Source organism: Colossoma macropomum, unplaced genomic scaffold (genome assembly GCF_904425465.1).
Source record: "Colossoma macropomum unplaced genomic scaffold, Colossoma_macropomum, whole genome shotgun sequence".
NCBI classification, from domain to species: domain Eukaryota; kingdom Metazoa; phylum Chordata; class Actinopteri; order Characiformes; family Serrasalmidae; genus Colossoma; species Colossoma macropomum.
Window position 1 is genome coordinate 18,357,234 of NW_023494796.1, and position 27,287 is coordinate 18,384,520.

At 38.5% G+C, this 27,287-nt stretch overlaps 1 protein-coding gene across 1 annotated transcript in view; it reads right to left on the reverse strand.

Moving 5' to 3' along the window:
* The window catches only part of ptprdb (protein tyrosine phosphatase receptor type Db), a 110,142-nt gene that overhangs the window by 38,231 nt on the left and 44,624 nt on the right, over positions 1-27,287 (reverse strand). The window contains exons 5-10 of the mRNA XM_036583042.1: positions 11,841-11,984; positions 7,856-8,001; positions 7,074-7,215; positions 2,801-2,986; positions 2,614-2,622; positions 974-991 (exon numbers count right to left, since the gene is read on the reverse strand). Of these exons, the coding sequence (XP_036438935.1) occupies positions 974-991; positions 2,614-2,622; positions 2,801-2,986; positions 7,074-7,215; positions 7,856-8,001; positions 11,841-11,928 (589 nt within the window). The 5' untranslated portion in view covers positions 11,929-11,984. The remainder of the gene's footprint in view (positions 1-973; positions 992-2,613; positions 2,623-2,800; positions 2,987-7,073; positions 7,216-7,855; positions 8,002-11,840; positions 11,985-27,287) is intronic.

A 27,287-nucleotide genomic window follows, 5' to 3' on the forward strand; every position in this document is an offset into this window, starting at 1 on the left:
TAGAGCTCTCTAAGGGAATTCATCTTTAGTGCACCTTCACAATTGACAACTCAGCAAGACCGACCCAACAAAAGCCTTGCTTTCAAAATAAGAAAAGGAAAATGCCAATGAAAAGTACTGGCATTTAAAAAAGGGTATTAAAAAGAAATCGTTTAAAACAGAGTCAGCTCTTTCCACTGGTTGACTCACAGAGGCCAGAGAATAAGAAAAAGTTATTGAAAAAAAAAGATAATCTTGGTCAGAAAAAAGGCACAAACTGAGAGAAAAAACTGTCATGAAGGATCGCAGGCGTCAGACATATGTACACCGTCCTAAGTTAAAGACTCAAAAAGATGCTTCATTAGACAATGTCCAAGACGGAACTTGCTGAAAGATGAAATGTGGTTTCATTAGAGAACAAAAGAGATGGGACAGATCCACAGAGAGATCAGGAGAGTGGCAAAAACAGATAAAAAGAAGAAGAAAGCAGTCTTGTGAGCTAACTGTGAAAGCTTAATTCATTTATTAATCTATTAAACATAGTCATTTAATAACATGAGCAAGCAGACCAAACTAAACTGTTAAAACAGACTAAAGGAACTGAATTTAGTGAACTAGATACTTACTAGTTAACTTTCAAAATCATTATTTCTTTTATGACTTCATGGTTTTCTTTCAGCTACTACAACAAACTAAAATAGTAAATTGAGCTTTCCATTAGTCAAAAAAAAACCCCAAATTAAATAATTATTAAAAAAAAACACCTTTGCAAACAAACACATCATGTTAACAAATCTTCAACTACAAGAAGAAAGTAGATTTAAATAAATAAATATAATCCTTAGAAATAACAGGGTTAATCATTGGAAAATACATGTGATGAGCAGATGATGAGGAGAGAAAAAGGCAAGGAAAAGAGAAGGAAAAAAAGAAAGAGAGAGTGCACAAATAGTGATGGGTGGGTTGAATGGCATGGTTAGCTTTAGACTCTTACCTCTGATTGGCGTACCCCCTGGATGGGTGAGAATGAAAGCAGATGAGAGATTAAAGAAAAGAGTTAGTGCAGTGAGAGAGAGAGAGAGAGAGAGAGAGAGAGAGAGAGAGAGAGAGAGAGAGACTGATAAACATAGAGAAAGGCAAAGATAGAGAAAGAAAGAGAAAGGGCATGTAACTCTCTATGTCTTAAGTGCTAAATGGGTCTGTTTTAGTTAGCATTACTCTTCCAGTTCCATATGAGGTTGTTTAACAGAACCAAAGGAAAAGAAACCATAAGAACATTCTCTTGAGAATTGCGGCAGTATTAACACTCAAGACAGGCAGATTCACATCCATAGAGAGGGAGGGGAAACAAGGAAGCCAAAGGTTTTGGGAGAGAATCCACTGGAACATTAGGCATTAGAAGAATAGTTAAAAAACTCATCAGACTGCATATAAAGAGCAAGAGAAAGAGTATAAAAAGAAAAAAAAACAGAGAGAGAGAGTACAAGAACAAGAGAGAAAGAGACAGTGAGAGAGTGAGGATAACACTGAATTCACACTAGACACCACACATCAGCTTCCCGTAAGCATAGATTATATGAAGCATGAGCGACTGAGTATCTATTTCACTTCGCCTCTAACTCACCCATGTCCTGTTAACACTTCAGGTGGGAATATCAGCTCTTTATCCTCCATTTCTTTTTCTAATTAAAGCAGTCTTATAGAAATATTAAAACCTTACAGTACAAACAGCAGATCTGTTCAGCAACATTCCGACATAGGAGCTGCTTGGCAATTACTAGGCCAACAAGAATATCACATTTTAGTAAATCATTATTTAAATAAATTTCAGAAAGTAATAAAAAATGGAAGTGTGTGATATGACTGGATCTCTATGGAGTTTTTGCATCACTCACAAATGGAAAAAAACATAGCATCATGTGTGTAAAACCGTGTCAGTTTGGACAGGCTTGTGTTTTGATGGACATAGGACACAAGTCTAGCGCAGCCAGCGTGGACTGAAACACCAATTACAATTATTTTTAGCTCAGATCTGAAAAGGCAGCCTCTGTTTCATCCAGCATGAAAACCACTAACGTCTCTCTGCTTTATAATATACTATAAGAAAATACTATAAGAAACGTGTCCGGTGTGAATTGGCCATAAGACTAAGAGAGACCCAGCAAAAGAGAAAGAGAGAGTAAGAGAGAGCAAGAGATAGACAGTATAAGAATCAAAATATAAGAGGGAGAGAGTATAAGAGAGCTAGAGAGAGACAGAAAGAGCAGAAATGTAGATACTCCGATGGCAAGGGGCACTGAGTGATCGAGACAGTGGGAGAGTGAGCTACTGAGTGAGGAAGTGAGAGGGGAGCGAGAGAGACTGAGTGAAAGTGACACAGGTTAATTTTCACATGTTAAAGGGGCAGCACTTGGTGAAGATGACTACCTCTACATGAGTGGGGTGCATATTATACAGCGTGTGGATTTTTTTGTATGACAGTGTAGTGTGAGGCAGTTTTTCGTTAGGTGACATACTGTGTTCCATGCAGTTCACTAAGACTGAAATTTTATTGTGCTTGTGGTTGTGATATGGGTGTGTGTGTGGCAGCTTGCATGTGTAAGAGTGTGCTGTGCCTCAGTGTAACAGACTTACCAAAGGACTCTGTAGATCAAAACATAGAAAAAGAGACAGCACATGGATCACTTATCATTCTTTCACCTGTATGAGACTGTTTATGTGTGCGTTTGTTGGCACTGTAAGGTTAAAACAAAACAACAAACAGCAAAGGATATTCATTCAGTATTTCTGAACACATATGTGAACACGCACAAGGACCCACCTGAGCGCAGCTGTTTGATACGCCCATGAGCATGCGTGTCGATCGGAAGAAAGTCTTTAAACCATGTGATCTCTGGGTCTGGGGTGCCACTGGCCGCACACAGCATGGTAGCCGTGCGAGAGCGCTCCACTACCTTCAGCTGAGGGCCCATATCTATGGAGGGGAAGCCAGTAGGAAGCTGGTCTTCTGCAATGCACACAAACACCCACACTTTATACATGTTACACATGTTTTGCATTTATGTTTAACCATTTTAGGAAGAGGTAGCCCAGGTAGCATGTTCAGGACACACTGTGCTTAAACTTCAATAACTTCACAGTTGTTTGAGATACCAACAATTATACAACAGTTAGTTCCGGCCACGCAAGCTGACTGGTTGAGAAGCGTTCTAACTGTGCTGTTATTTCACCATAACATTGTTTTTTTCACAAACACTGTATGACTCCGCTGAGGCGCTGTTGCTAAGCAACGACTTTGACAGCTGTAGGAGACGCTCAAGCCATTTGAACGTCTTCTTACTTTCTGCACAAACAGAAAATGGATACTGGATAAGATCACATTTGACCTACAGCTGATTTGATCAGACTCTGAAGATGAGACTACACTAAATTCCCAAACCGTCATCATCACTGAGCAAGCTTTTCAGTCGGCAGCTGTGACAGAAGAACACCTTAACAACCTGGAATCAGCCAGAAATGAACCGAATACCATTTGCCAAACAAAATGGGCTGTAAAATGCTTTACAGTCTGGCTGGAACAAACAACATTAATACTGATCTAGCACTGTGAGACTACACGTTTGGCGAATGGTATTTGGTTAACCTCTGGCTAATTCCAGGTTGTTTAGGTGTTCTTCTGTCACAGCTGCCTACTGAAGAGCTTGCTCAGTGGTAATGACAGTTTCAGAATTTAGTGTAAGGAGCTGGGGAATGAACTGCCGTCTCTGCAGTGAGTGAGCGGAGCTTGTTACTCTGATGTAGCAACAAACTGCTTACTAAGGAACTATAATTTGGCAGAAGGAATTGCTAACATTAAAACATATTAAATGCCACGTTCACGGCCCAGTTTATTTATTTCTTACTTTATTTAACTGTTGTATAAAAGCAATAGAACACTCAAGGTCGTGTGTTATCACCAATAACATCACGGCTGTGATGATCTACGTTACTCGTCTTCGGCTCGTGCCTGCGACCAAATCACAGCCGTGATGTTGTTTCACGATAACACACTCCCTCTCGTGGTCTATTGATTAAACGTCAGATTCCACCTTGAACTAGGGAAATGGAGTATTTCCCACTGAAATCTCTGGATATATAAAAAAAATCTGCAGAGTCACCTACACTGCTTGTTAGTATACTGGTCAGACATTTTTTTCTACACGTTTTTGTTTTGTCATGATGTCATGGTGCAGGTGTCAGCATAAAATGGAGACATATTATACACAAAAATATAACAAACAGTACACAATCTGCCAATAATAATGATGTGTAATGGGAGTTAAGCACAGTTACAACTGAGTAAAAAAGTACATATATACAATATGTAAAGCTAAAATAGCAAGCAGCAAATATAAATGTAAATATATTTATACAACATGTATATTTGCAATAGGTTAAGGTGCATATGTGCAAAGACTACAGTAAAGGAAAGTGGGAAAGATTCTTATTCAGAGGGATTATGGCATGATATATACAGCAGAGGGATGTGAGAAGGGTCCTTATGTAGGAGGATTATGGCCTGGAGAAGAAGCTGTGGAGGTGGCGGTTGTTCCCAGTCTTTAGTCACTCTGAGATCTCACTCTGAGACGGAAACCAAAGGAAGAGGAGTGTGACTGGTCAGCCCTGATTTTCTTGGATAAGTAAAGATCTTTGAGGGTGGAGAGCCAACAGCTAATGATTTTCTTTGCACAATGATTTTCTCGCACAGTTCGCTGTAGCTGACAATTGGTGAGCAAAGATGCAGAGCCGAACAAGACAAAGGGGACAGCTGTACCAGCAGTGCTTGAGACAGCCACAGGAACTTCTGAACGTCTTCAAAACGTTTTACTTTAGACTTTTAAAAGACAAGATTTTCTTAAAATTGCTGCTGAAAATCTACCAAGAGCAGGAGTGAGGAGGCTGAAGGCCCCTGAGAATTGTGAAGAGTGTGACGTGGCGTTGTAAAGTTATAGCAGTACATCTCACCAGTAAGAGCTTAAACTGAAAACGCCTCCGATAATGCTGCCACAGATCTGTACATATAGACAGTACAGTCATCAAGTGGCCTTTAAACTTCACAAACATGTTCACTGTTAGAAATATCCATTCAAATTGTTTCATCTGTATGTTTTTGTTGTTGTTTTCAGAAAAAAGTGAAAAAAAATGTTTCCGGTTTTGTATTTTTTCGCCTTTGCATTCTATTTTCATCTTCATATAACATGATGGTATGACTGAATATCTGAGTTTGTGCTGAAATAAATGATACAGGACACTTATTGTACTGTATATTGTACTGTACAGTTTAAAATAACAAGATATGTCCAGCTAAAGCTCTAAAGCAAACTACTGCTCTCCTTCCCCACCTCAGCATTATATCTAAATAAATTAACGGTCAATTCATTGACTGGAAGGGTTGGAGTTTAATAGCCTTTAGCTATGGCATGGTATAGAAGTGAAATGGTGCCACCAAGCATTATCCAAAAGTTCAAATGTGGCAGTTAATTCTAGTACAATAAAAGCATAAACATTGTAACACATTAGCCTATGTGAATGGGTCTCAGTTAACCTACACCTTTCATCTAAAGAAGATACAGCTCATGTACACGGAAACAGAACACAGTTACTGTCATTCGTTCTAAAGTAATGTCTGTTCTTTCTACACATAAAATTTTATTTTTTGAAGCAATCAGTATATATTCATAGCTCCCAGTGAAAAAAATAAGGATGGCCTCTTTAGCCAAATTGTTTATGCCACAGCAGAAGACACTGTCAAAGCTCTTGTTCATATTTTCTGTGATGTGAGAGATCCCTGCTTGAGGAATCAGGAGTGTGTGCTGAAAGGTCATGAGGGGGTGGGGTTAAATCTTGGGAGTTGTTAGGCCTGGGGCGCCGCTTAGGTTTTATATTTATGTGTTTATAGTTATTCTTGGAGTGTGTAATGACAGACATCCTTGAATGTATAGATTTATCCCCTGATTTTCCATAAACAAATATCTCTTCTTCAGGAACTTATATTATATATTATATATATTATATACATTAATAAAAGCTTAAAATTTTCACTTCAAACAGAATTTCTCCACTTCTTTAAATGAGCTACAAGTGAAAAATAATAAATGTCAAAATACAACATGCTTGGGTAATGCAACTTACAAGGGTTAAACAGGGTGTTTAGTGGGGAGAGAGAAAGGCTTAACAGGGAATCATACGCTGGAATGTTTTTATGCACAGTTGACTATGAGGAGGATTAATCTGAGAACGTTTCCCTGCACATTTCTGCCTTACTAGTCTGTCTTATTCAGCCTGCCCATAACATCTTCATCACACATGGCTTCAGTCACATTAAGGACTCAGATCACTGGTTAGCTCAAATAAAGTTGATCAGTTCTGACAGGTCCGCTCTTGTGATGTGGGGACACACAAACATAAAATACACTGGAGTGAGATTTCCCAAAAGCACTGCAACACTATGATCATCATAAAATGACAGATTACTATCTGAGTACTTTCTCTAACAGCGAATAAAGATGATCTGTATGCCTGCTTTGTGGCAACTGTCTATCATATAAAGCACTAAACAAATAAATCAGCACTGATTATTAAATATTTAACATTTTATTTAACAATTATAGATTAAACTTTACCTTCTCAAGTAATTAACAATCATTAGTTTGATCAATCTGCATGATGACAAAGCATATTTTGAATTCTCCTACTGCTCTCTCTTATAGTAAGAAACAGAGCCTGGTTAGCACATCGCTTTATATGCTACATAGGTTTTTTATATATTTTTTTTAATTCCTTTCAAAGCCTTCATAGTCTGCTAAAGGCTCTGCATGGTTTGTTACTGTTAAGTCTGATTACTCAATTACTTGCAAATTTCTCAACATACAGGTTATATAATGGATTGTGACAGTTCTAATTGAATTTCGTCTTAAGGCCATGATTCTTATGGGTTACACCCTGCTAAAAAGATTTATGAACTTCTCCACTTCAGTGGAAAAGTCTGAGCTGAAAATTGCATGGTAAGATGACAGTATAAATAAGAGATAAATTAAGCAGTGTGTGCTGCTCACCACGGAGGACAGTGAGGCGGGTAGAAGCACTGATCTCTCCAGCCTCATTAGACGCCACGCACTCGTAGACTGCCTCATCACGAGGAGTCCGCAGGGGCTGGACCCGTAACACTGAGCCAGAGCCGTCCTCAAACTCAATCACCTGCCGAACGAGAGAGAAAAAGAGAGAGAGACAAAGAAGAGATGCTGTATGCTAAGAAAAAAGGAAAACGAGGAACAAGGAGAAAGAGCTAGCCAAAGTGAATGAGGGAGATAAGCAGGGAGAGACAGAGAGTGAAAGGGAGGTGAGAGACAGAGATAGAAAGAAAGAGGGGGAGAGAGAAAGAGAGGAAGATACAGAGAAACAGAAAGGAATGGATAAAGAGAGAGAGAGCAAGACAGAAGTAATAGCAGGACAGAGATACTGTTTATATGTGTGGGAGAGAGAGGCGCTTTATAGCAAATCTAACACAGCCAATCCATATGTCTATAAGGGAGTGCAAATTCAGGCTTCTAACTGTCTAGCAAATGTTGTATGAGACATAAATTAATAACACAATTCTCACAGTTCTTCAATCATGCATGGCCTGTGTTTTTTTGACCAAAATGATCATCCACAACTGTGACTGGTCAAGATGTGCGCAGCACACAGTAAACAGCATTGTGACTGGATAGGCGGCTACACTGTGGCTGGTTTCAAGGCATTTGCGTAATGCAGTTTTCTGTAATATCAATATTGCAAAGACCAATATAACAATAATGAGTTCCAAACAATATATTGCAGCTGCAGTGTGTGTGTTTACCTCAAATCTCTGGTTGGTGACTTTTTTTCCTTTCCTACTCCATGAGATTCTGGGCTGAGGGTCTCCTGTTGCCTGGCACACAAAGGAGGCCACACCTCCCTGCACACCCGTTTGATCAGTGGGTGTCCGAGTGAAACGAGGAGGAGCTGAGACAGAGAGAGAGAGAGAGACAAAGACAGAGAGAGAGAGAGAGGGGTTGGCCTGTCACAATTATGAAATTTTATGATGTAGGATGATGATATGCCATATTATTCATTGAGATGTCTTTTTTGAGATGTCTTTTTTTGAGCACAAGCCTTAAGTGGCCAAACTACCTGATTAGCAGTCTTGCTACGTATCTGTCGATACTTAGTAGCTTTCAACTGACGACAGACACAGCTTAAGCTCGAATAAACAAAAAAACAAAACGGTAATTTCTATTTTTATTGTTTTGTTCATCATTTAAACATGAATGGTGGCTGGTATTTTCAAATTACAATAATTATCAAGAAATGATTATAAAAGCACAAAATAATTGCAATCAGGCGGACAGGCCTAAGAGTAGTACGAATTAGTACAGCATTAATTTGTTATAGTTTGTTTGTTTGTCATATCCATGACCAGAGCACATGGTATGATTACACTTCTGGTAGACCTGAGGAGCTGAGCAGTGGGCATAAACTCAGAGTTCTTCTGATCCCAAATTCAGACTAAGCATCAGTGAACTATTCAATAATGCCGGGTATGACATAATTCTTTCAACTGCCAGTATGTCTGCAAGAATGTTCATTTGTTATGACCCTGTTGTAATTTATGCTGAGCAAATTTTTTTATTAGGAATTATTATACTTTTGTAACTGCCGGCCTTCTAAGGGTTAACATCAATGCAACATTAATGTTTCGGATAAGTACTCATGCAGAAAATATATGAAGTCCACTTTATCCAGTAAGTGGTTCTCAAGCGGATTCCCTCACTATCTAACCAGCGCATTAATCCAGTCAGTGGATCAGGCCATGACGCAGTGGACACTTACACTAATCTGCTTTCTGTTCCACTGACCAAGAGCAAAAGTCAATGGTGTGTCGAAGCAATGGGTTTTAGTTTGTGCTCGTAGGACAGTATTTCGCATGTGTGTGGTCACCTCATACGACTTAAGATGAAAGGGCGATATCCTCTTTACATGCTTTAATTTTGCATACCAATCTTAATCCTGAAAAACGCCCACGCAGACCAGCATACGCATGCATACACGGAAAATTGTGTGTGAGCAGTATGAATATTATGATTAAAGATGTGCAGTACGGTTCAAAGGGGAAAAAATCCCCAATAACTGTATTCATCTAGTGCCGTCACTGTATATTCATCCCACAACCACAACAACTAAATCTGGGCCTACACTAAACAATCTTTAAAATCCTAGAAGATTTCAAAAACAGAGAGCGTCAGAGCGCAACACAGAGCTTTAATACAATGTCCTGTTATGTTGTTGTGAGGATCCAGACAAGACCAGGGGTGAGCAACTCCAATATTAAGAAGAAAAAAAATCAAACCTCCTTGGGAGCCACAACATTTTATGTCCATTTTACCATCTTGGCTGTAAGTATGTCTAAATGTCTATGTGCTAATGTACTAGTACAGGCTAAAAATATAAACAAAAATGCTGACTTTCTTTGCTATACTTTAAGCTTTACCTCAGCTATAGCCTCTTTTTTTTGCATCTCTGACAGGAAATATTTCCTCAAAAGTGAAATAATTTCTTGGAAAATGTCTCTCGAAGTTTGACACTTCACGAGGTTGAAGTCGCTTCTCATTCACCAGCTTCTTGTTCCAATTTTTCCGTTCCACCTTTAATAGAGCCTGAGGTGCCAGAATGTAACTGCTGCAACATTTAAGGTAGAATTCGAACAAGAAGCTGACTTCAGCTTTGCGACTTTTTAGTGTTTGACAGTTTCTTTTTGCAGATTAAACATATCGGGAAACCAGTTGAGTGCTTCTAAATGCAAGTCCATTTGTCTCCAAATTATCCATGTTCGTCTTTCTCTTTGCCTTATCGTTAGCTACTAGCTAAGCAAGACTGTTGTCTGCATTGAGGTGGCCAGCAGCCTGCACGCCAACCATCAGGGTTAAAGGGTGAATTAGCAGTTATGGGCTACATTAATTCCAGCATTTAAGACTGTTTACTGTTAAAACTGTGCAGAGCTTTATTTTACTGCAAAGGAGGATCTAATTCTGCTGTGGTGCCGCAACAGGGCAGTAAAAGAGTCACGTGTTGCCAACCCCTGGACTAGACAATAACGTAAAAAGAGGGTGCAACATATATGATGAATTTCAGCTACAAAATAGCTGAAAAATACCAAATCCCAGATCTCCCCTGTCATCACGTGATACAAACAAAGCAAAACTGGACTGGATCTGCTTTTGATTTTATGCAGAAGCAAGAGAAAGAAGCACAAAAGAAGCATAGAGAAAACACAAAGTGGAGATGAATCTAGGACTGAAATGCAGATATCACAGTCTCTATCACAGAGATGGAGAAATATTTTATTATGAACTGGTTGCTGACTTGAAATTCTATAGATAGACATTATTAAAGGTGAACTCAATAAGCACCTCTTCTGCCTTTGGCCTGCTGCTCACATGGCAAAGTGCATGCATGTCTCTCTTTGCGTTTTTCTCCTCCCTGCTCGCACTCTTATTGGCTATTGCGTGAATCACTTGTTCAGCTACAGTGCTGACCATCTCAAACATGTTTGAAAATCTTGGAGGCCCTCTGATTACTTCAGAACTTGATAAAATGACTAAAGGATGACTTCTTTTTCTCACAGTACCGGATTGTCCACCATGCCAGTTGCTTCCAATATATAATGTTACTGTACAACTATTTTCATTTGTGAATAAACTCAATAAAATAATCAATAATCACAAAACAATAAATACTCACAAATTTTAACTAGAAAATGCTTATTATTTTTAGATATCTCTCAGGCCTAGTGCAATACTGAGGTATGATACTGTAGTGTGTGGAACAGTGCTTAGGAGAGCTGACTTGTGCCAGAGGAGCAGCATCTAGCTCTAGTCTTCTAGCTCTAGTCACAGTAGGTTTTAATTACAGAACTTTTTCGTCCTTTAAAAAAAAGTTTTCCTTCAAACTGTAATATTAGTATGGGCTTGTTTTTTTAACTGCAGTATGCTGGTCAATAACTGGCAATAAAAGATGTGAAACTCAAGCATGGTGTTTTAATAACCAGCAAGAGCTTCACCTTCAGGATGTTTGCAGGAATAAGCATTCAAATTCATACAAACTTCTTCACGTCCTAGTAACCAATAGCAGATGTGTTTTTTATTGTTTTCAGTTTAAGGAACTATTAACACTATTCTTATTTATTTCTATAGAACATTAATAGAGCAAATTATTCTTTGGCCAAGTATAAAATGTTAAGCATTCAGCTGCTCATGAATTCTTTTGATATAAATTAACTGAAAATAAATGAACCCCAAATCAATCACAAGTGCACTTCTTACAAATAAATGTAAAACAATATAAACTTCACTGCATTTTTAAAAATAATGTTGTTCTCTGGATGTTCATACACAAGTATGTTAGTTTGCATGTGTGTGTGCTTGGCTGGAAGAAACCCCTGTAGGGGCAGAATATGGGTTGATTCTGGTAGATACAATAGCAATATATGTTTGCAACATAAGCTTTTTTCAGTGATAGACTACAAAAGACAGGAAATACTTACTGCGCAAAAAAAAAAAAACATGTAATAAGTCAATGTTAATGAAACAGTCTGAACTGTTCAATGCTTCCTTATCTTGAGCCTGCAGTGCTTTGTGAGTAGGTGTTCTCTAAAAGCTGTGCTTAGACCTAGATTATTAGTAATATCTGAACAGCCTACAATTATTCTTCTGAAACTGAAAGGAACATTATACTCAAAGTGTGTGTGGGTATAGTTGTGGGTGTGTGTACATGTGTGAGAGACAGAGAGAAAGAGAGAGACTCACTCTGAGTGTGTGAGAGCTGCAGTGCACTCAGTAGAATCAGCAGAACCAGCTGGATGTGGGCTTTGTAGATCATGTGACTTCTGGCCATCCTCTCATTGGCTTGTCCGTGACTACGAATCACCAAGCTCCACGGGCGCTCATAACCTAATAAAGATGAAACACGTTCACATATTAAGCCATCCATACGGTACAAGAATTTTAAAAGGCTAAAGTGCCCTGCAATTTAACAACTTTCAATAAATCTCCTGTCTTTCCATCTTGAAAGTGTGCACATTAGTGAATTTTAAGCTAAAGGTTAAAAGCTAAAGGCCTGAGGATTTCTTTGAAAACAACGTCACAGCAAAATCATGTAGTGTACAACGAGCATCAGTAAAATAAGCTACGCTTGCATTTTAAAGCAAACATCCCACTGGATTGTTATTGAACAGATGGCGCAATGCTTGTTATAATCATGAACAATTCACAAAGTCAAGCTTCTCTTAGTATTAGACCTCAGGCGGTGTGGCGCATTACATTTTTCATCATTTATTTATGAAAAATAAGCATTGTTCCACAGACTTAAACCATCAGACAAGTCGATCCAGAGCACTGTATGCACAGAAAACTGTGTGTGTGGGTATGTGTGTGTGAATGATGCATCATGTAGGGCAGGAGACTGGTCTCACTAGCGGGGGTGAGATCACATACTGAGCATGAGAGTCAGCAAACATTTAAATCAAGTGCTAAAAGTCTGCCATCTGAGGACTGTGTTAAAGAATGTTTTCACCCAAAAAGGCTAACATGATGCCAACAATGAATGAAAGCCAGCAGGGATCAGTTATCATTACATATCATTATAAATATTTTCATTCTTTATTGTAAAATGATTAGCCACTTTATTTTTTCAGGAAATATTTCTGAGAAGATGAGATACAACACAATCCACATCCACAAGAAAGGGCAAAGTCAAAAGAAGAATGAGTGGAAAAACACAAGTTTCCAAAACTAGAATTCAAAAAATGATTAAAATACAGCCCAGTTTCCAAAAACGTTGGACACTGTGCAAAATGTAAATGAAAATAGGACGCAATGATGTGCAAATCATTTAAACCCTATGGTTACTTGAAAATACTACAAAGACAACAAATCAAATGTTGAAACTGAGAAATGTTACTGTTATTAGAAAAATATATGCCAATTTTGAATTTGATGCCAACAACAAAAAAAAGTTGGGACAGAGGCATGTTTACCACTGTGTTTCATCACCTCTTCTTTTTAAGAAGACCAACTGCTGTAGTTCTGAAAGTAAAATGTTTTCCCATTCTTGCTTAACATAGGATTTCAGCTGCTCAACAGTTTGGAGTCTCCTTTGTTGTATTTTTCATAATCCGCCAAATGTTTTCAGTGGTGACAGGTCTGGACGGCAGGCAGGCCAGTTTAGCACCTGGACTCTTTAATTTGAAGCAATCCTGCTGTAACACATGCAGAATGTGGTTTGACAGTGTCTTGCTGAAATAAGTAAGGCCTCCTAACCTCTGAATTGCAGCATATGCTGCCAAAGCATGTACACATCAGTCAGCATTAATGGTGCCTTCACAGATGTGCAAGTCCATGTGCACTAATACACCCCTACTACTGCTGGCCTTTGAACTGTGTGATTAACAAGCAGACTGGTCTTCAGCACAGAAGACGCAGAGTCCATGGCTTCCAAAGAGAATTCAAATTTTTATTTGTCAGACCACGGGATGAGAAGGCAAAACAGCATTGCTGGAAAATCGATGATTTTTCAAAATAATTATATTCAAGAAACCCTTTTTTCATTGTTCACCACAATAGCTTTTTTGAGAGGGTCTATGCAACACACATTTAAGGTAATGCAGTAAAATCTGCAGTTTTGATCTTTCCTTACTAGAGATGTTGCAACAAAATTGCAAAAACAGTGAAACCACGTTTCCTAGGACTATAACCGAACCATCAAAACATCATACTGCGACAGTGCTCATTAGTGGTCGGTGCCATTTGAAAATCTGTCTTACAGAGCTGTGACTAAATATGACTCTCATGATGGAGTGATGTGGCTAATCACACTCATTTCCTATGGGAAAATGAGCAGATCTCTACCACAATGTGCAGATGGTAAAGTTTACCCTTGAGGTACATTTATCTACCCTATACATGAGCTGACCTTGACACAAATGGTCCTAACATTGAGATGCTCAAAAGTCTTTGCACATAAGTCAGATCAGAAGTGAAGCTGACTTCAGTAGGATAGACTTTCAGGAGAATGGCTGCAGTCTTGGTTCAGCTGGTATTGATTCAAAAGCCCCTAATTGATAGGAGTCTCAACTGCACTTAATATACAGGAGCTATGATCTCAAATGGAAGGAAGCTGTGTGGATGTCCGATCTGACAGCTTCATACGAGCTTTACAAACACTGCTGAGCTCAAAGGACCAAGTTGCTTTGTAAAACTCCTTGTTCCTGACATATGGAAGCTTCCAGACTGTATTAGTTTTTCCAAAAGCACTGTCAAATCAAAGAGCAGTATAACTACTAACAAACTGTAGTCAATATATGAGAAAGAATGTGATCAGCTATTAGCAGTGTTACAGTGTACCCTATAATGTCTATACATTCCTAGTCCTTTATTTATGATAAAAACAGACAGCAGATATTATTTTTGACCTATATTATACTGGAATCAGTACAAAAACAATATCTGATGTATTGCCTTATGAATTTCAGTGTTTTTTGTAAATATATGCTCACTTAGAATATAATGCCCACAACATGTTTAAAAAGATCTGAACTGAAGACACCGATTGTTCCAGTTCATGAATTATTATTTGCCATTCTTCAGTTACACATGTTTTGAGCTGTGCAACAGTATGGGGCCTTTGTTGTAGTATTTTGCACTTGACAATGCGCCACACCTTTGTCTATGTAAAACAGGCAGGCCAATAAACATGGGCGTCCCTGAAATAGACGGTGTCAACAAAAGCAACATATGTTGCTCCAAAATGTTTGTGGATCCTTCAGCATTAATGATACAGCTATGAAAAGTGTTTATTGACAACAGTTTGTCAAAGTATCCCCAAACCCATGATATGATATCTATCACAGAGATATACTAGCATTTAATGCAGTGCTGTGAGCAGAATTAAAGTTTCAGTTGTGGTTTTTGGTCTTGCTTTTAAACTGCACAGAGATTTTTCCAGATTCCCTGAATCCGATGATATTACGATTCTTATGATATTATGCACTTTAGAGTGTGAAATTGTCTTGGTCTTTCCTGGATACTCCTTTCACACCCAAGCATGACCACATCACCTCTTTTAAAATGTTTTCTAAACATTTAACAATTTTCCAGTTTTAAATTGCCCCTTTGCTAAGATTTTTAGAATGTGTTTGTCTTTCTTGAGTTTAAAGGGGAAGGGGCATTCTTTAAGATATCCTGGAACGATTTTTGCTTGAAAAAAGTTTATTTCTGAGGTGACCGAACTGACCTAACTAATCCTTTTGAAGTGTAAGTATGCTCTGTGCTGAAACCAGTTTAGTTTGTGACAAATCTGCTACATCAGCACCGCTAACCTAGTGATGGCTGCACAAGGATCATCTGATTTGAAGTGAAGCCTTTTTCTTTTTGCCCCCCAACCAGCTAGAGGAGAAAGCAGCCAACTGGCTTCTTCCGCTGTTTAATGATGGATAATAAAAGTACCTCCTCAACTCAATGCGTTCTGGAGGACGCTAGCAAAGCTGGCACTACTTTGCCAAATTTTAAGGTGAAAACGCATTGTAGGCCAAACTCTCCTTCACATACGTGCAGGGCAAGTAGTTTCTAGCTCAAAGAAGCATAGGTAATGTAAGGAAAATATATTCACCCACAGCTGCTAAAAGCCTCACAGCGACACACTCCTACAGCAAACTCAATAATTAAGCTATCCGGCACATAAATGTATAATCAGAATTCTTTCAGAAATGTGAGAGTGAGGGAACGAGTGAGAGTGTGTGTGTGTGTGTGAGAGAGAGAGAGTGGAGTGGTTGGCAGCTGAATAGCACTAAGTGAAGTTGCATTAAATATGGATTGTGTGCATGGGAGATTGCCATGGACGGGGTGTGTTGGGAATCGCCATGGTAACTCTGCCCCCATGGGCACCATGCTTGTCACGTCCCATCACATCAGCAGAACACACAGAGTGGCTTGCGACTCCCTCATGCGTGCAACCTCCCCCTCCTTTTATCTATTTTTTATTCCTCCGCTGTACTCTGAGGTTTCCCTCGCTTTTACCGTGCTGAGAGAGGAAAGACTACATGTGTCACTTCCTGTAGGGATTCACACAGGAGGAGCTTGGGAGTGAAGGGGGGGCAGTGATACACACACACACATGTGCGTGCACAGAAGATGTAGCTGTCATCGTGTGTGCGAGAATGTGCCTGGTGGATCTGGGTCAATCTGATCCCTGACTCATGTCATACAGGAGACCTTCAAAACACATATGCCCACACGCGCACACACACACACACACACACACACACACACACACACACACACACACATACAATCTGCTTCATTTGGAGAACGCACCATATCAGCTTAACACAATCCCCAACGCTCGCCCACTCACACAATGACAAACACTACAGTTGGGATTCTCTAGGCAGCTCACAATTCGATTTGGATTCAGGGTGCCAATTAAAAACCATACTGGATGCATCTTCAATTTTTATATCATAATGCAGACTGTAGATATACACGTTTTTTGGCCTGTTTTCACATCTAGTGCGCTTGCTAAAGGCCACACCACAGTTTTGTGACATTGGCTTATACTCACGAAGCTTGACAGATTAGGAGATTAGAAGTGCTGATTTAGGTTCCATTCCAGTCAGTAAAGTGAAAGTAAATAAAAGAGGAATTTGATCCTAAATCAGGACTCTTACTTTAAAAAGCTTTGTGAATACTCACCATTGTATCTTTCTCCTTTGGTTCGGTTGGTTTCACAATGCAATGTCTCGAGTAAGTGTTCTTCGATTGGTCAGTAGGGCAGCAACAAACAACTAATTTGACAGTCGAATAATCCATTGATTACTGAAACGAATAATCCATTATTCGGATTATGAATCACTACATTACCAAATAACTTTTACGTAGCTATTAGCTTTTAAATCTAGATTGAGGGTGTTTTATGCAGATACATTTGTGGCAACGTTTGTGGCAAACTTGTTCTCTAAACATTTAAATTTGAACACTTCTGTATAAACACTTCTTTTCAATGCTAACCCAGCTGCCCTGTGTTCATGAAGAACTACCTCCTGCTCTCCTGTATTCGCTGAATTTGAACATACCGGTGGCCTTGACAACGATGCAGTGTTTAAAAGTGTAATAGTTATTTGGAAAGTGAACAGGGTCGCTGTGAATGATAGTTACTTGCTTCTCTGGTCCAACTCCATTAATGATTCCAGAGAAAATGCATTTCAAAATAGAAAATATACCAGCTCAGCTCATAACATGAAGTAGGACGAAATTTAACATTAACATTAGCTCACTAGCTCACTAGCACAGCTATTGTCGCGTCCCAAACCACACACTTCTGCACTTCACACACTGCTCTAATGAGTGCACTTCTAATGGTAGGTTATATGCGCGATTTTTACACACTATTTAGTGTGCTAGTATGTGGTTTGGGACGAGGCGTATCTTACCAAGCTGTATCTTCTTCATCCAGTGAGCCGACGAGTTTCCTTTTCAGATGCTCCAACATGGAGGATGTGCTCTCATGCCAGCTAAGGTCGGCTTTACAAATAGCACAACTTATTTTCTGTTGTTAACTCTCCAGTGAGCTGTAATGTCAAAACGTTCCTAGAAAGCGGGAGAAAGACGCCGAATGACGTCACCAACTAACCAACTACTAAACTAGCTGCCAACTAATTTGGTCGTCGATTTTAGTCGACTAAGTCAAATAATCGTTGCAACCCTATTGGTCAGAAATTTGACCTGGATGCAAGCACTCTGTTAGTTTCACATTTGCCTTCATGGAATGATCTGTTTTTAAACTTTTACTAGGATCTCACAGCATAAAATCTAGACCTCTAGATCTAAACCTATTCTTGATAAAATGCATTATCATAGCCATTACGCTGAAAGAAAATAAAGACATCTAATGTCTATATGTACCACAATCAGAGTAATAAAAATAAAACTTGCTTGATATCATGACTTGCATGTCAGTTTGAATTAGGGCTGGACCCGAATACTCAACTATTCATTAATCATTCATTGGGTGGATATTCGGTTTTTAATTGGGGGTTTGGATTTTCTATATTTTTTTATGTAGGCTAAATGTAGGCTATCAATAAAGGCGACCTGCAAAATACTGTAACGAAAAAACCTAGACGACACCATACGTTAAAATACCTAATCTGAGCAGAACAAAAGCCACTACCATAATCTGCTATTTCCTGTCCCTCCACATTTTAACAAAAGTCAACATGTAAGATGTGAGTTGTGTGTATGTGTGTGTGTGACAGAATACATGTCTTCGTCTACTGATTCAGCATAGCCGCAGCTCAGCTGTAATTCCAAACAGATAGGAGAGAATACTGAGTGAAATAATCAATACTAATTACTGTTACACCAATCTCATTATCTTATTATCGTGCACTAACACAATTAGCCTTTCATTACACGCTACTGAGCTACAGTGAGGGGTCTAACAAGTGCATTCAACAAGGTGAACAACAGCTTAGCATAAAAAAAAGAATTCAGAACTGTAAAAAAGACAGTGAGTCAAGGACAGACTTAAAGGAGAAATGATTTAGGGTCTAGGGTGCAAATAAATCCAATTCAATGATCATTATCAGATTTTTGCAAACTGAATTCAAATATTATACAAGACCTTTCATCCAAAACATGCCACTGTGGCTCATGTTGTTTCTAAATTAGTCGCTATTGCTTTATTCTCATAAGACAAGGGTCACCAATCTTCTCCACAAGGGGCTAGCGTGGCTAAAGGTTTTCATTCTAATCAAGCAGAAGCACACCTGCTTCCACTTGTTTATTCAGTTGGTCTCAGTCACCGATTAATTATACAAGGTGTGCTTTCACTTGGTTCCAGCAGATAACCTATAGCAGGTAAGTTTGGTAATCCCTACTAAGGTTTGCACCCCTATCTAATGTACGTTTGGCAAACATTTTTGTTCTAAATGCCATAGTGACACAGTCAAAATGAGAGAGGGTGCAGAACAGAAGTTCCAATGTAGTTGCATTATTGCTTCCTAGACAAAAGTGCTATTCATTTTTTTTAGCTTTTATAGAACTTCGTTTTTGTGTGTACAGCTCAGAATTTACACTACCCTAGAAATAACATGTTTAGATGCCTCCCCATTTTGTGGTTTATATTTTTCAGCTACAATCTTATACTAAAAAGCTTTCCTCATGCTGCAGCTTTAGGGCTTCTTCACACCTCTTCCTGGATCTGGAGCTGTTTGCACTGAGAGTTCAATAAGCTTGAATAATCTTACAGTATCAAATATCAAGTTGTCTAAGCCTCAGACGCCCCAGCAACAGAGTTACAGACCGTCTGATACCTGTACAAGTTAAGCTGATCAAAACTATGACGGGAAACAGTCACCCACTTTGCACACCATGATCAGTCTTCAGGGGCAAGATACAGTCACTGGATTGAAAAACAATATGTGGAGTTCATGACATCAAAAGTTATTCCACAGTTTTCTTTTAAGCATTTAGAAGCTAATATGCAAGGCATCCTTGCATGTTTGTTAGCGCACTTAGCACACTTCCATAAGTGTGGTTTTTCTGTAGTTTTGGAAATGACCAGCCCTTTTCCTGTCAAATCAGGTGGATCATCACCATGTTAAGCAAGAAGACTGATAGACAGAGGCCAGACTATTTGTCAAATAACACAACTGGTTCAACTTGTCATATGCACTGCTCGGAAGGAATACTCCTGTGTCAAAAAAAGAGATTATAAATTGCTCCCCAAAATGAGCCCATAATCAATCCATGGTACAGATACAAGTATCTGAGTTAAGTGAGAAAATGCGGGCACAATCTGGAGACAGCATATGCTGTTTCTTACAATCAATCCACTGGGGCTGTTTGAGCCACACATTTACATAATACTAATACATAGTATTACAAATGGAACCGATAAACAATATAGAAACAATACAATGTGCTTGTGTATGAACCTGTGAAACAATATTACTCTGTGCATTTGTGTGTGTAAGAGTACATGGCTTTATAGCTGTACAGAGTGTGTGGGAGATTGACTAAATATATATATATATATATATATATATATATATATATATTTTATATATATATATGTATATATGTATATATAACTGATGTAGAACTGAGTGACAGATAGGGTGGTGGTGGGGACTGTGAACATTTCGTCCTGGGAACGGACGGTGAGAATGTGAATTTATAGGGTGTACTGGAAGAGGGAGGGGTTTCAGGCATGTTCCTCCACAACAAACTTCAGTTATAACTACTTTATTCACATCAAGATTTTCTTCTGTTTCTCTCGTATTCATTCATTTTTCATTTGACTTTCCCTTTCCTTATGCAAGTAGATTATCTTATATCTAATCTCCTCAGAGATATCTACTGAAAAATGAAAAACTTAAATACTTTATGTTCACACAATATAAAGTGCAGCTGGTGTTTTCAATTGCTTTAAAAATAATGCCAAAAAAATATAATATACATATACATAAACTGATACATATTTAGTAAACACATTCCTGCACAACAATTCACAAATCAAAAAATATGTTGAAAAATACACATTTTAACCTTGTAGTTTTACAATATTTTTAGGGGAGCATGAAATTGAAACCTACAGAAAAAAACTTTAGATTTACAAACACATTATCACTGCATGTACCCACAAACACATCACTGAGTGTTTAGTCGTGTGATAATATAACAGTGAGAGAATAAAAAGGTATATGATTGTGTAGTACTGTAAGACCACAAATGTGCTCTGAGCGTATAACTGACTATGTTTATGTTTGTATATGTGACTGTATGGTTTATATCACTGTCTTTGGTTATGTATATTGGTATGAGCGTGAATCAGTAAAGGCTGTGTGCTCACTAACCAAGTAGTTATATAAGGGGATTTTCAGTATTATGAGGGTGGACGCTAACCCAGCAGAGCATGACGCTAAGAACTGGGGAAATAAACATCATCTTATCCCTGTATCCCTTTTACACATGCAAGAACAACAAAAACTACTACCACCACAACATACAAACAAAAACAATCAGATCAGAACATGGTTTAAAGGGCACATAACCTACGTTTTGATGTCAACTTGATTTATATACTTTTATGTACGAAAGCAGTAATTCTGTTTTCTTTTATGTACTACATGACTTTTATTTCCCAAACCCTCTTTATCCCTTAGGCCCACTGCCCTGAACAGTGTTTTCCCTGCTCCCAACACACCTGATCAAACTAATCAGCTCATTAACAAGCCCTTACTGAGTTTGAGTGTGTATGATAAGCAGAGAAATCATTGTGCAGGATCAGTTTCCTGACACACTGCTTTAGAATGAAAAAGGCTGCTTTCATTACTTTTCGTTTCTTTAAGACTGACAAAGATGATCTCAAATTTTTAGAACCGTCATTAACGAAACACATTTTTTGTGTTTTGGTAGTATCATTATTGTTTTGACAAAAAATATTATTTCAATAAAATAAATATAATTGTTATAGGGTCACTGAAAGCAATAGGAGTCTAAAGTGCCAGTCAAATAAATGTGTTTCAATTTTGGACCAATTTAGTAGCATGATCCATATATAAATGAGCTCTGTTCTGATTGGCTGTCCTGTATTGTGGCTCATTCAAAAACATTCCGAGCTGAAACACTCCATATAACTTCAGCGTCAGTGGGCGGGGCTAAACTCCTGTAGATTGAATAAGCCTATATAAATGCAATGTAACTTTGTTTCCATATACCGACCATATGGAAGTGTATGTTTTGAAGCTTTAACAACATTTACAAACTACATCAAACAAAAATTTAGGAAAATGAAGTCTTTCATGACATAGTCCTTTAAATAAGCAAATTTAGTCCATATTATAGAGCATACATTTAACAGAAAACAAGAGGGATGCTACAAAGCAAGAAGGAAGCTGTATAACAGGAACTTTGCTCTATACATGCCATCGAGAGGTATTTACAACCCACAATGCCTCTACTAATCCCTCTCTAAATCTGGTCAAATTCTCTAGATATGTACAACAATCCACTCTACACTCACATTTGAAACCTCTGTACTCTCTCTGTACCAGTCTTTAAATCCAATAAAAATATGAATCCAAAGTCCAGCTTCAAATACAAACTAAACCTCCCCACAAATTTCCATGAACCTTCTGTGAATAAATGCCAACTATTAGGCCTGACAAAAGTAGCAGAGAGGCTGCCATGTTGATGTGGATCTGAGTTTCCTTGCTGAACTCTAAACAACCTTCACACAGGACTTCAGCACAAAATTAGCAGGAATAACAATGAGTCATCACTAAATATCCAAAGTAGTCATCAGTCCTTTCATCAGAAATGACATATGATAATACCCCCTGAACAGGGAGCTAGAACATTATGAAGCCTTTCAAACTACTGCAGAATCCTCCAGAGAACACTGATTAAAAATACTGTAGAGCTTAACTCTTTAAAATACTTTTTTCACAAAATATATTGCAATTATTACACATCCTGTATTGGAGGCTAAGAGTACTGCCATGTTATGCTCTGCAGTGCAAATGTCAAACGTTCATAGTGAAAGAATATAAAGATCTTTGCTTGCCTCAGTGCTTCTAATGTCCACACCTTTTGTGAACATCCAATATACAGGGTGATTCAAAAATATTCATCCGATTTCAAAATGATTTCTTTCACTTGTAAATCATTACAGAACAATGCAGTAAACTGTAAATGGTTTACGTGAGCATAAAGTTTGTTGTATAATTCTACAAGTGCTCAATATGAACCTCCTCCAGCTGTACAGACAACATCAATGCGATAGTCAAATTCATCCCATACTCGACTGAGCATGTTGGGTGTCAACGTACTCACAGCTCTTTCAATGCAATTTCTGAGATCGTCCAGTGTTGTGGCACATAAACGGCGTAAAATCTGGCAATGCTGGTGGCCTCTTTCTTGGAACTGTTGGTACCAACGATAAGCTGTTGGAGATTCACTGCCATACTGACAGTCAGAGACTCTATGACCCCCTCATTCAATTGGTATGTGATTGGTTCTTAGGCACCTCATGGTTTTAAAAATATGGCGCTTTGAAATCGGATGAATCTTTTTGAATCACCCTGTATTATATTATCAATAAATAGTTTGGCTTTGTTAGATCACATTCTTTACACATAACAAATAAATACAGCAATATCGCTGAGAAATTATTATCAATGTCTCCAAAGTGGACTAAATGACATAAATAGTCCATTTTCTGCAACGGTTTGGAAGGGTTAATCTTTTATTCCCGTGATTTTTATTACATCTTCCTATCAAGTTTGTACCTAAAACTCAACATAACAGCTAGCATTGATTTAGCCATGTAGCTTTTTCTGTTCACAATAGCACCTCCTTTGGTTCACACTTTGAGTTGTTGTAAAAATGTGTGAACTATGGTGCCTGTTGAATAAGCTGATGTCACTATGCATCCTTACATGGTGTAACTATTCTGACCTGAATCTGAGGTAAATGTGTGCCCTTCTGCACCTATGGAGTTTCACACCTTTTTGGCCATTTTCACACCCTTTCGGTCGCTGCCTGTGTTCACACTTCAAATATAAAGGCATAAACTGCATAGGGTCAAACTGGAGGAAATTACAACAATACTATTAATAATAATTTCAAAATCTCAAAATATTTCTGCTGTCCTGTCCATGCAATCTCAACTGACATTCTCAACATCATTGTTTCCGACAGATGATTCAATTCAGAAGTAGGTCTTCTGCCGTCTTAATTAATTAGTCATGCAAATGTATACACTTCTTCAAAAGTGTATACTTTTCCACACTTTTTCTTTTATAGCAACAGGATCCACTGACAATGATGAATGGCAGCATGCTTGCTTGATCCTGCCATAACTGGTATGCCTTGCCTGCCACTGTCAGCATATTCAGCTAGACAGCCGCACAAGATCAGTCTTGGTAAGTGGATGTGATGCGCCATGCGTGGTGACTTTGTTCAGTTGTTCTGCAGGAAAGACAATGTGTCAGTACAATGTTTTCTGGAATGTAAACAAGTGGTGGAATTCTTCTTCCACTGGCTATAGACTGTTGAGTGACGTTTAGGTAGAAGAATGTCACACACCTTTTAAGCACAAGCCTGTCGTTTCATTCCAGCAGATAATGTAACTGCTTAGGCGCGATCCAAACCGCTCAGTAGGATTAAGCTGTTGCCAGGCAATTGCTGAAGCCATGGCTGCTTAAATGAAGACTTATCTAAGCTCAATGCCAACATTCACAATCAGTGTCCTCAAAAAACCTGTATGATGGAACCACACCATGATTCAGTCACTGAGGTTATCAGCTAAAATAATTTACTGTGCCCAAATACAAACGCTGACTCTCTTTAACAGTTACAACTATGGAAAAGTGGTAATTGAAGGGAGAAGGAGGACCATATCCAGTTAAGGCATGCCATAATCTTGGAAACAGCTTTCCAGAATGAAAGATTGCACAGTAATGGATTATCCATAATCACACAGTCAACATTCATCAGCACAATTGCAGCAAGTTTTCCTAATTACAGCTTAACAGGGAGTCAGTGATAAATCACCATGATAATGCTCCGGGTAAAACAAGCCCTTTCGTGCTGATCTAAGGCCAGCTTCGCCCCTCCTAAATCCTGACCTTAAGCATTACAAGACAAACCACCAAAAAAGCTTCTCAGATCAGCAACAGCGATTAACACCCATGATAATACTAAACACTAAGGCAGCATTTTCACTGCACTGGCTGTACTGCTTTGATAATGAGACCATTCTTTTATGAAAGTCGAGCTGTTAAGTGTGAAGATAAGAACCTAAATGAGGATAAAAAGCACATCATTAAATAAACAAAAGCATCTAAAGGAGACCTTCACGTATTTATAAGGTTGGCATTTTTTATTTTTGTTTTTGGCAGGGGTTGACGAAATGGTAAAAACCTAATATCACAATATGTAAAAACATTTTCATGATACTTCATATGCATCATGATATTTACAACCCCATTTGCAAAAAAGTTGGGACGCTGTGCAGAAGGCAAATAAAAATAGGATGCAATGATATGCAAATCATGTAAACCATATTTTTAAAGGAAAATACTACAAAGACAACATATCAAATGTTGAAACTGAGAAATTTTGTTGTTTTTTGAAAAATATATGGCCATTTTGAATTTGATGCCAACAACACATGCCAAAAAAGTTGGGACGGAGACATGTGTACCACTGTGTTTCATCACCTCTTCTTTTAACAACACTCTTTAAGTGTTTGGAAACTGAGGAGACCAACTGCTGTAGTTTTGAAACTAACCCTCATAACCCTCAAAATATTTTCAGTGGGTGACATGTCTGGACTGCAGGCAGATCAGTTTAGCACCCAGACTCTTTTAATATGGAGCAATGCTGTTGGTGCCTTCACAGATGTGCACATCACCCATGCCATGTGCACTAATGCACCCCTGTACCATCATGAATACTGGCTTTTTAACTGTGCACTGACAACAAGCTCTTTAGCCCGGAGGACGCAGTGTCCATGATTTCCAAAAAGAATTTCAAATGTTGATTTGTCAGACCACAGGACACTTTTCCACTTCATCTCTGTCCATTTTAAATGAGCTCAGGCCCAGAGAAAGTGGCAGCGTTTCTGGATCCTGTTTATGTACACTTTCTTCTTTGCATTTTAGAGCTTTAACTTGCATTTGTGGATGCAGTGATGAACTGTTTTCACAGACAGTGGTTTTCAGAAGTGTTTCTGAGCCCATGCAGTGATTTCCAATACAGAATCATATCTGTTTTTAACGCAGTGCTGCCTGAGAGCCCAAAGATCACAGCCAGCAAATACTGTTTTTTGGCCTTGTCCACTGCATACAGCAATTTCTCAAGATTCTCTGTATCTTTTAATGTTATTATGTACCGTAGATGGTGAAAAGCAAAAGCTGTTTGCTGTTTTACATTGAGAAATGTTATTTTTGAATTGTTGCACTATTTGATGATGCAGTCTTTCACAGAGTGGTGAACCCTTCCCCATCTTTACTTCTGAAAGACTCAAATGTGTTGTTGGCATCAAATTCAAAATGGGCATATATTTTTCAACAAACAATTCAATTTCCCAGTTTCAACATCTGATAGGTTGTCTTTGTACTATTTTCAATCAAATATAGGGTTTAAATGATCTGCACATCATTGCATTTTGTCTTTATTTACATTTTGCACAGCATCCCAATCATTTTTGGAAATGGGGTTGACGTTTTTCTGAGGTTTTGTTAACAAAAAAAAACAGTGGTGCCACATTTTAAAAAATAAAAAACTAAATGTTAAACTTGAGGGAGGGGACAGAACTCAAGGACTGGAGTTCTGAGCGGCTTCTCCCTGTCGCTAGAAGGCCGGACCCCTCTTGTAACTGTAGTAGGAAAGTCATGGGACTGAGGAACAGGGAGAAGATGGGTGGTGGTGCGAAAACTTTGTCAGGGGAATTGGAAGGTGACGATATGAATTTATAGGGCATTAGACTGGAAGGAAGAGGGGTTACAGGCATGTTCCTCCTCTCAACTCCAGCTGTTCCATAACTGCAGTTTGTGTCTAACTGTATACATAAGAAAAGGCTATTTCTGTTCATTCAAAATGATACAGTGCAATAAAACTGTTTTGTTCCTAAATGGCTTAATAATTGTGACCAACAATCATGAAATTGCGGAAAATATTCGTAATCATAATTGCATGACCTTGCAGCTCTATTTTATGTGAACTTTTTTCCTATTTGGCCTGTGTGCTTTGATGAATTTGGCATGAAAGAAGCTGGTGAAAACTGACTGAAAATCAGATCAGCAATGGTGGGAGATGCTGGTTAAGGAAGCAAATTACATAAAGAAATTTAAATGTGAAAATCGTGCAGCACTTTCAGGCCATTCCAAAATATTTCACAGATGTTAATCTCCTAGCAGAGCATGCATTCTTAATTCCAGTCCCGAGGGACCTCTGCATTGCACAGCGTCGTGTTTTCCCTGCTCTAGCACACTTGGTTCAACTTATGATGGGCTTAATAATTGCTTGATGATGTGTTAAATCAGGTGTTTCAACAGGGAAAGATATCAAACTGTGCAGGGGCACCCCACTGCTAAGACTGGCAATCACTGCTATGTGATAATACAGAACTGTGGCATGTGAAGAGCACATCTTTGAAACAGGGCTCAAGTGGTGTAAAAATTTTGA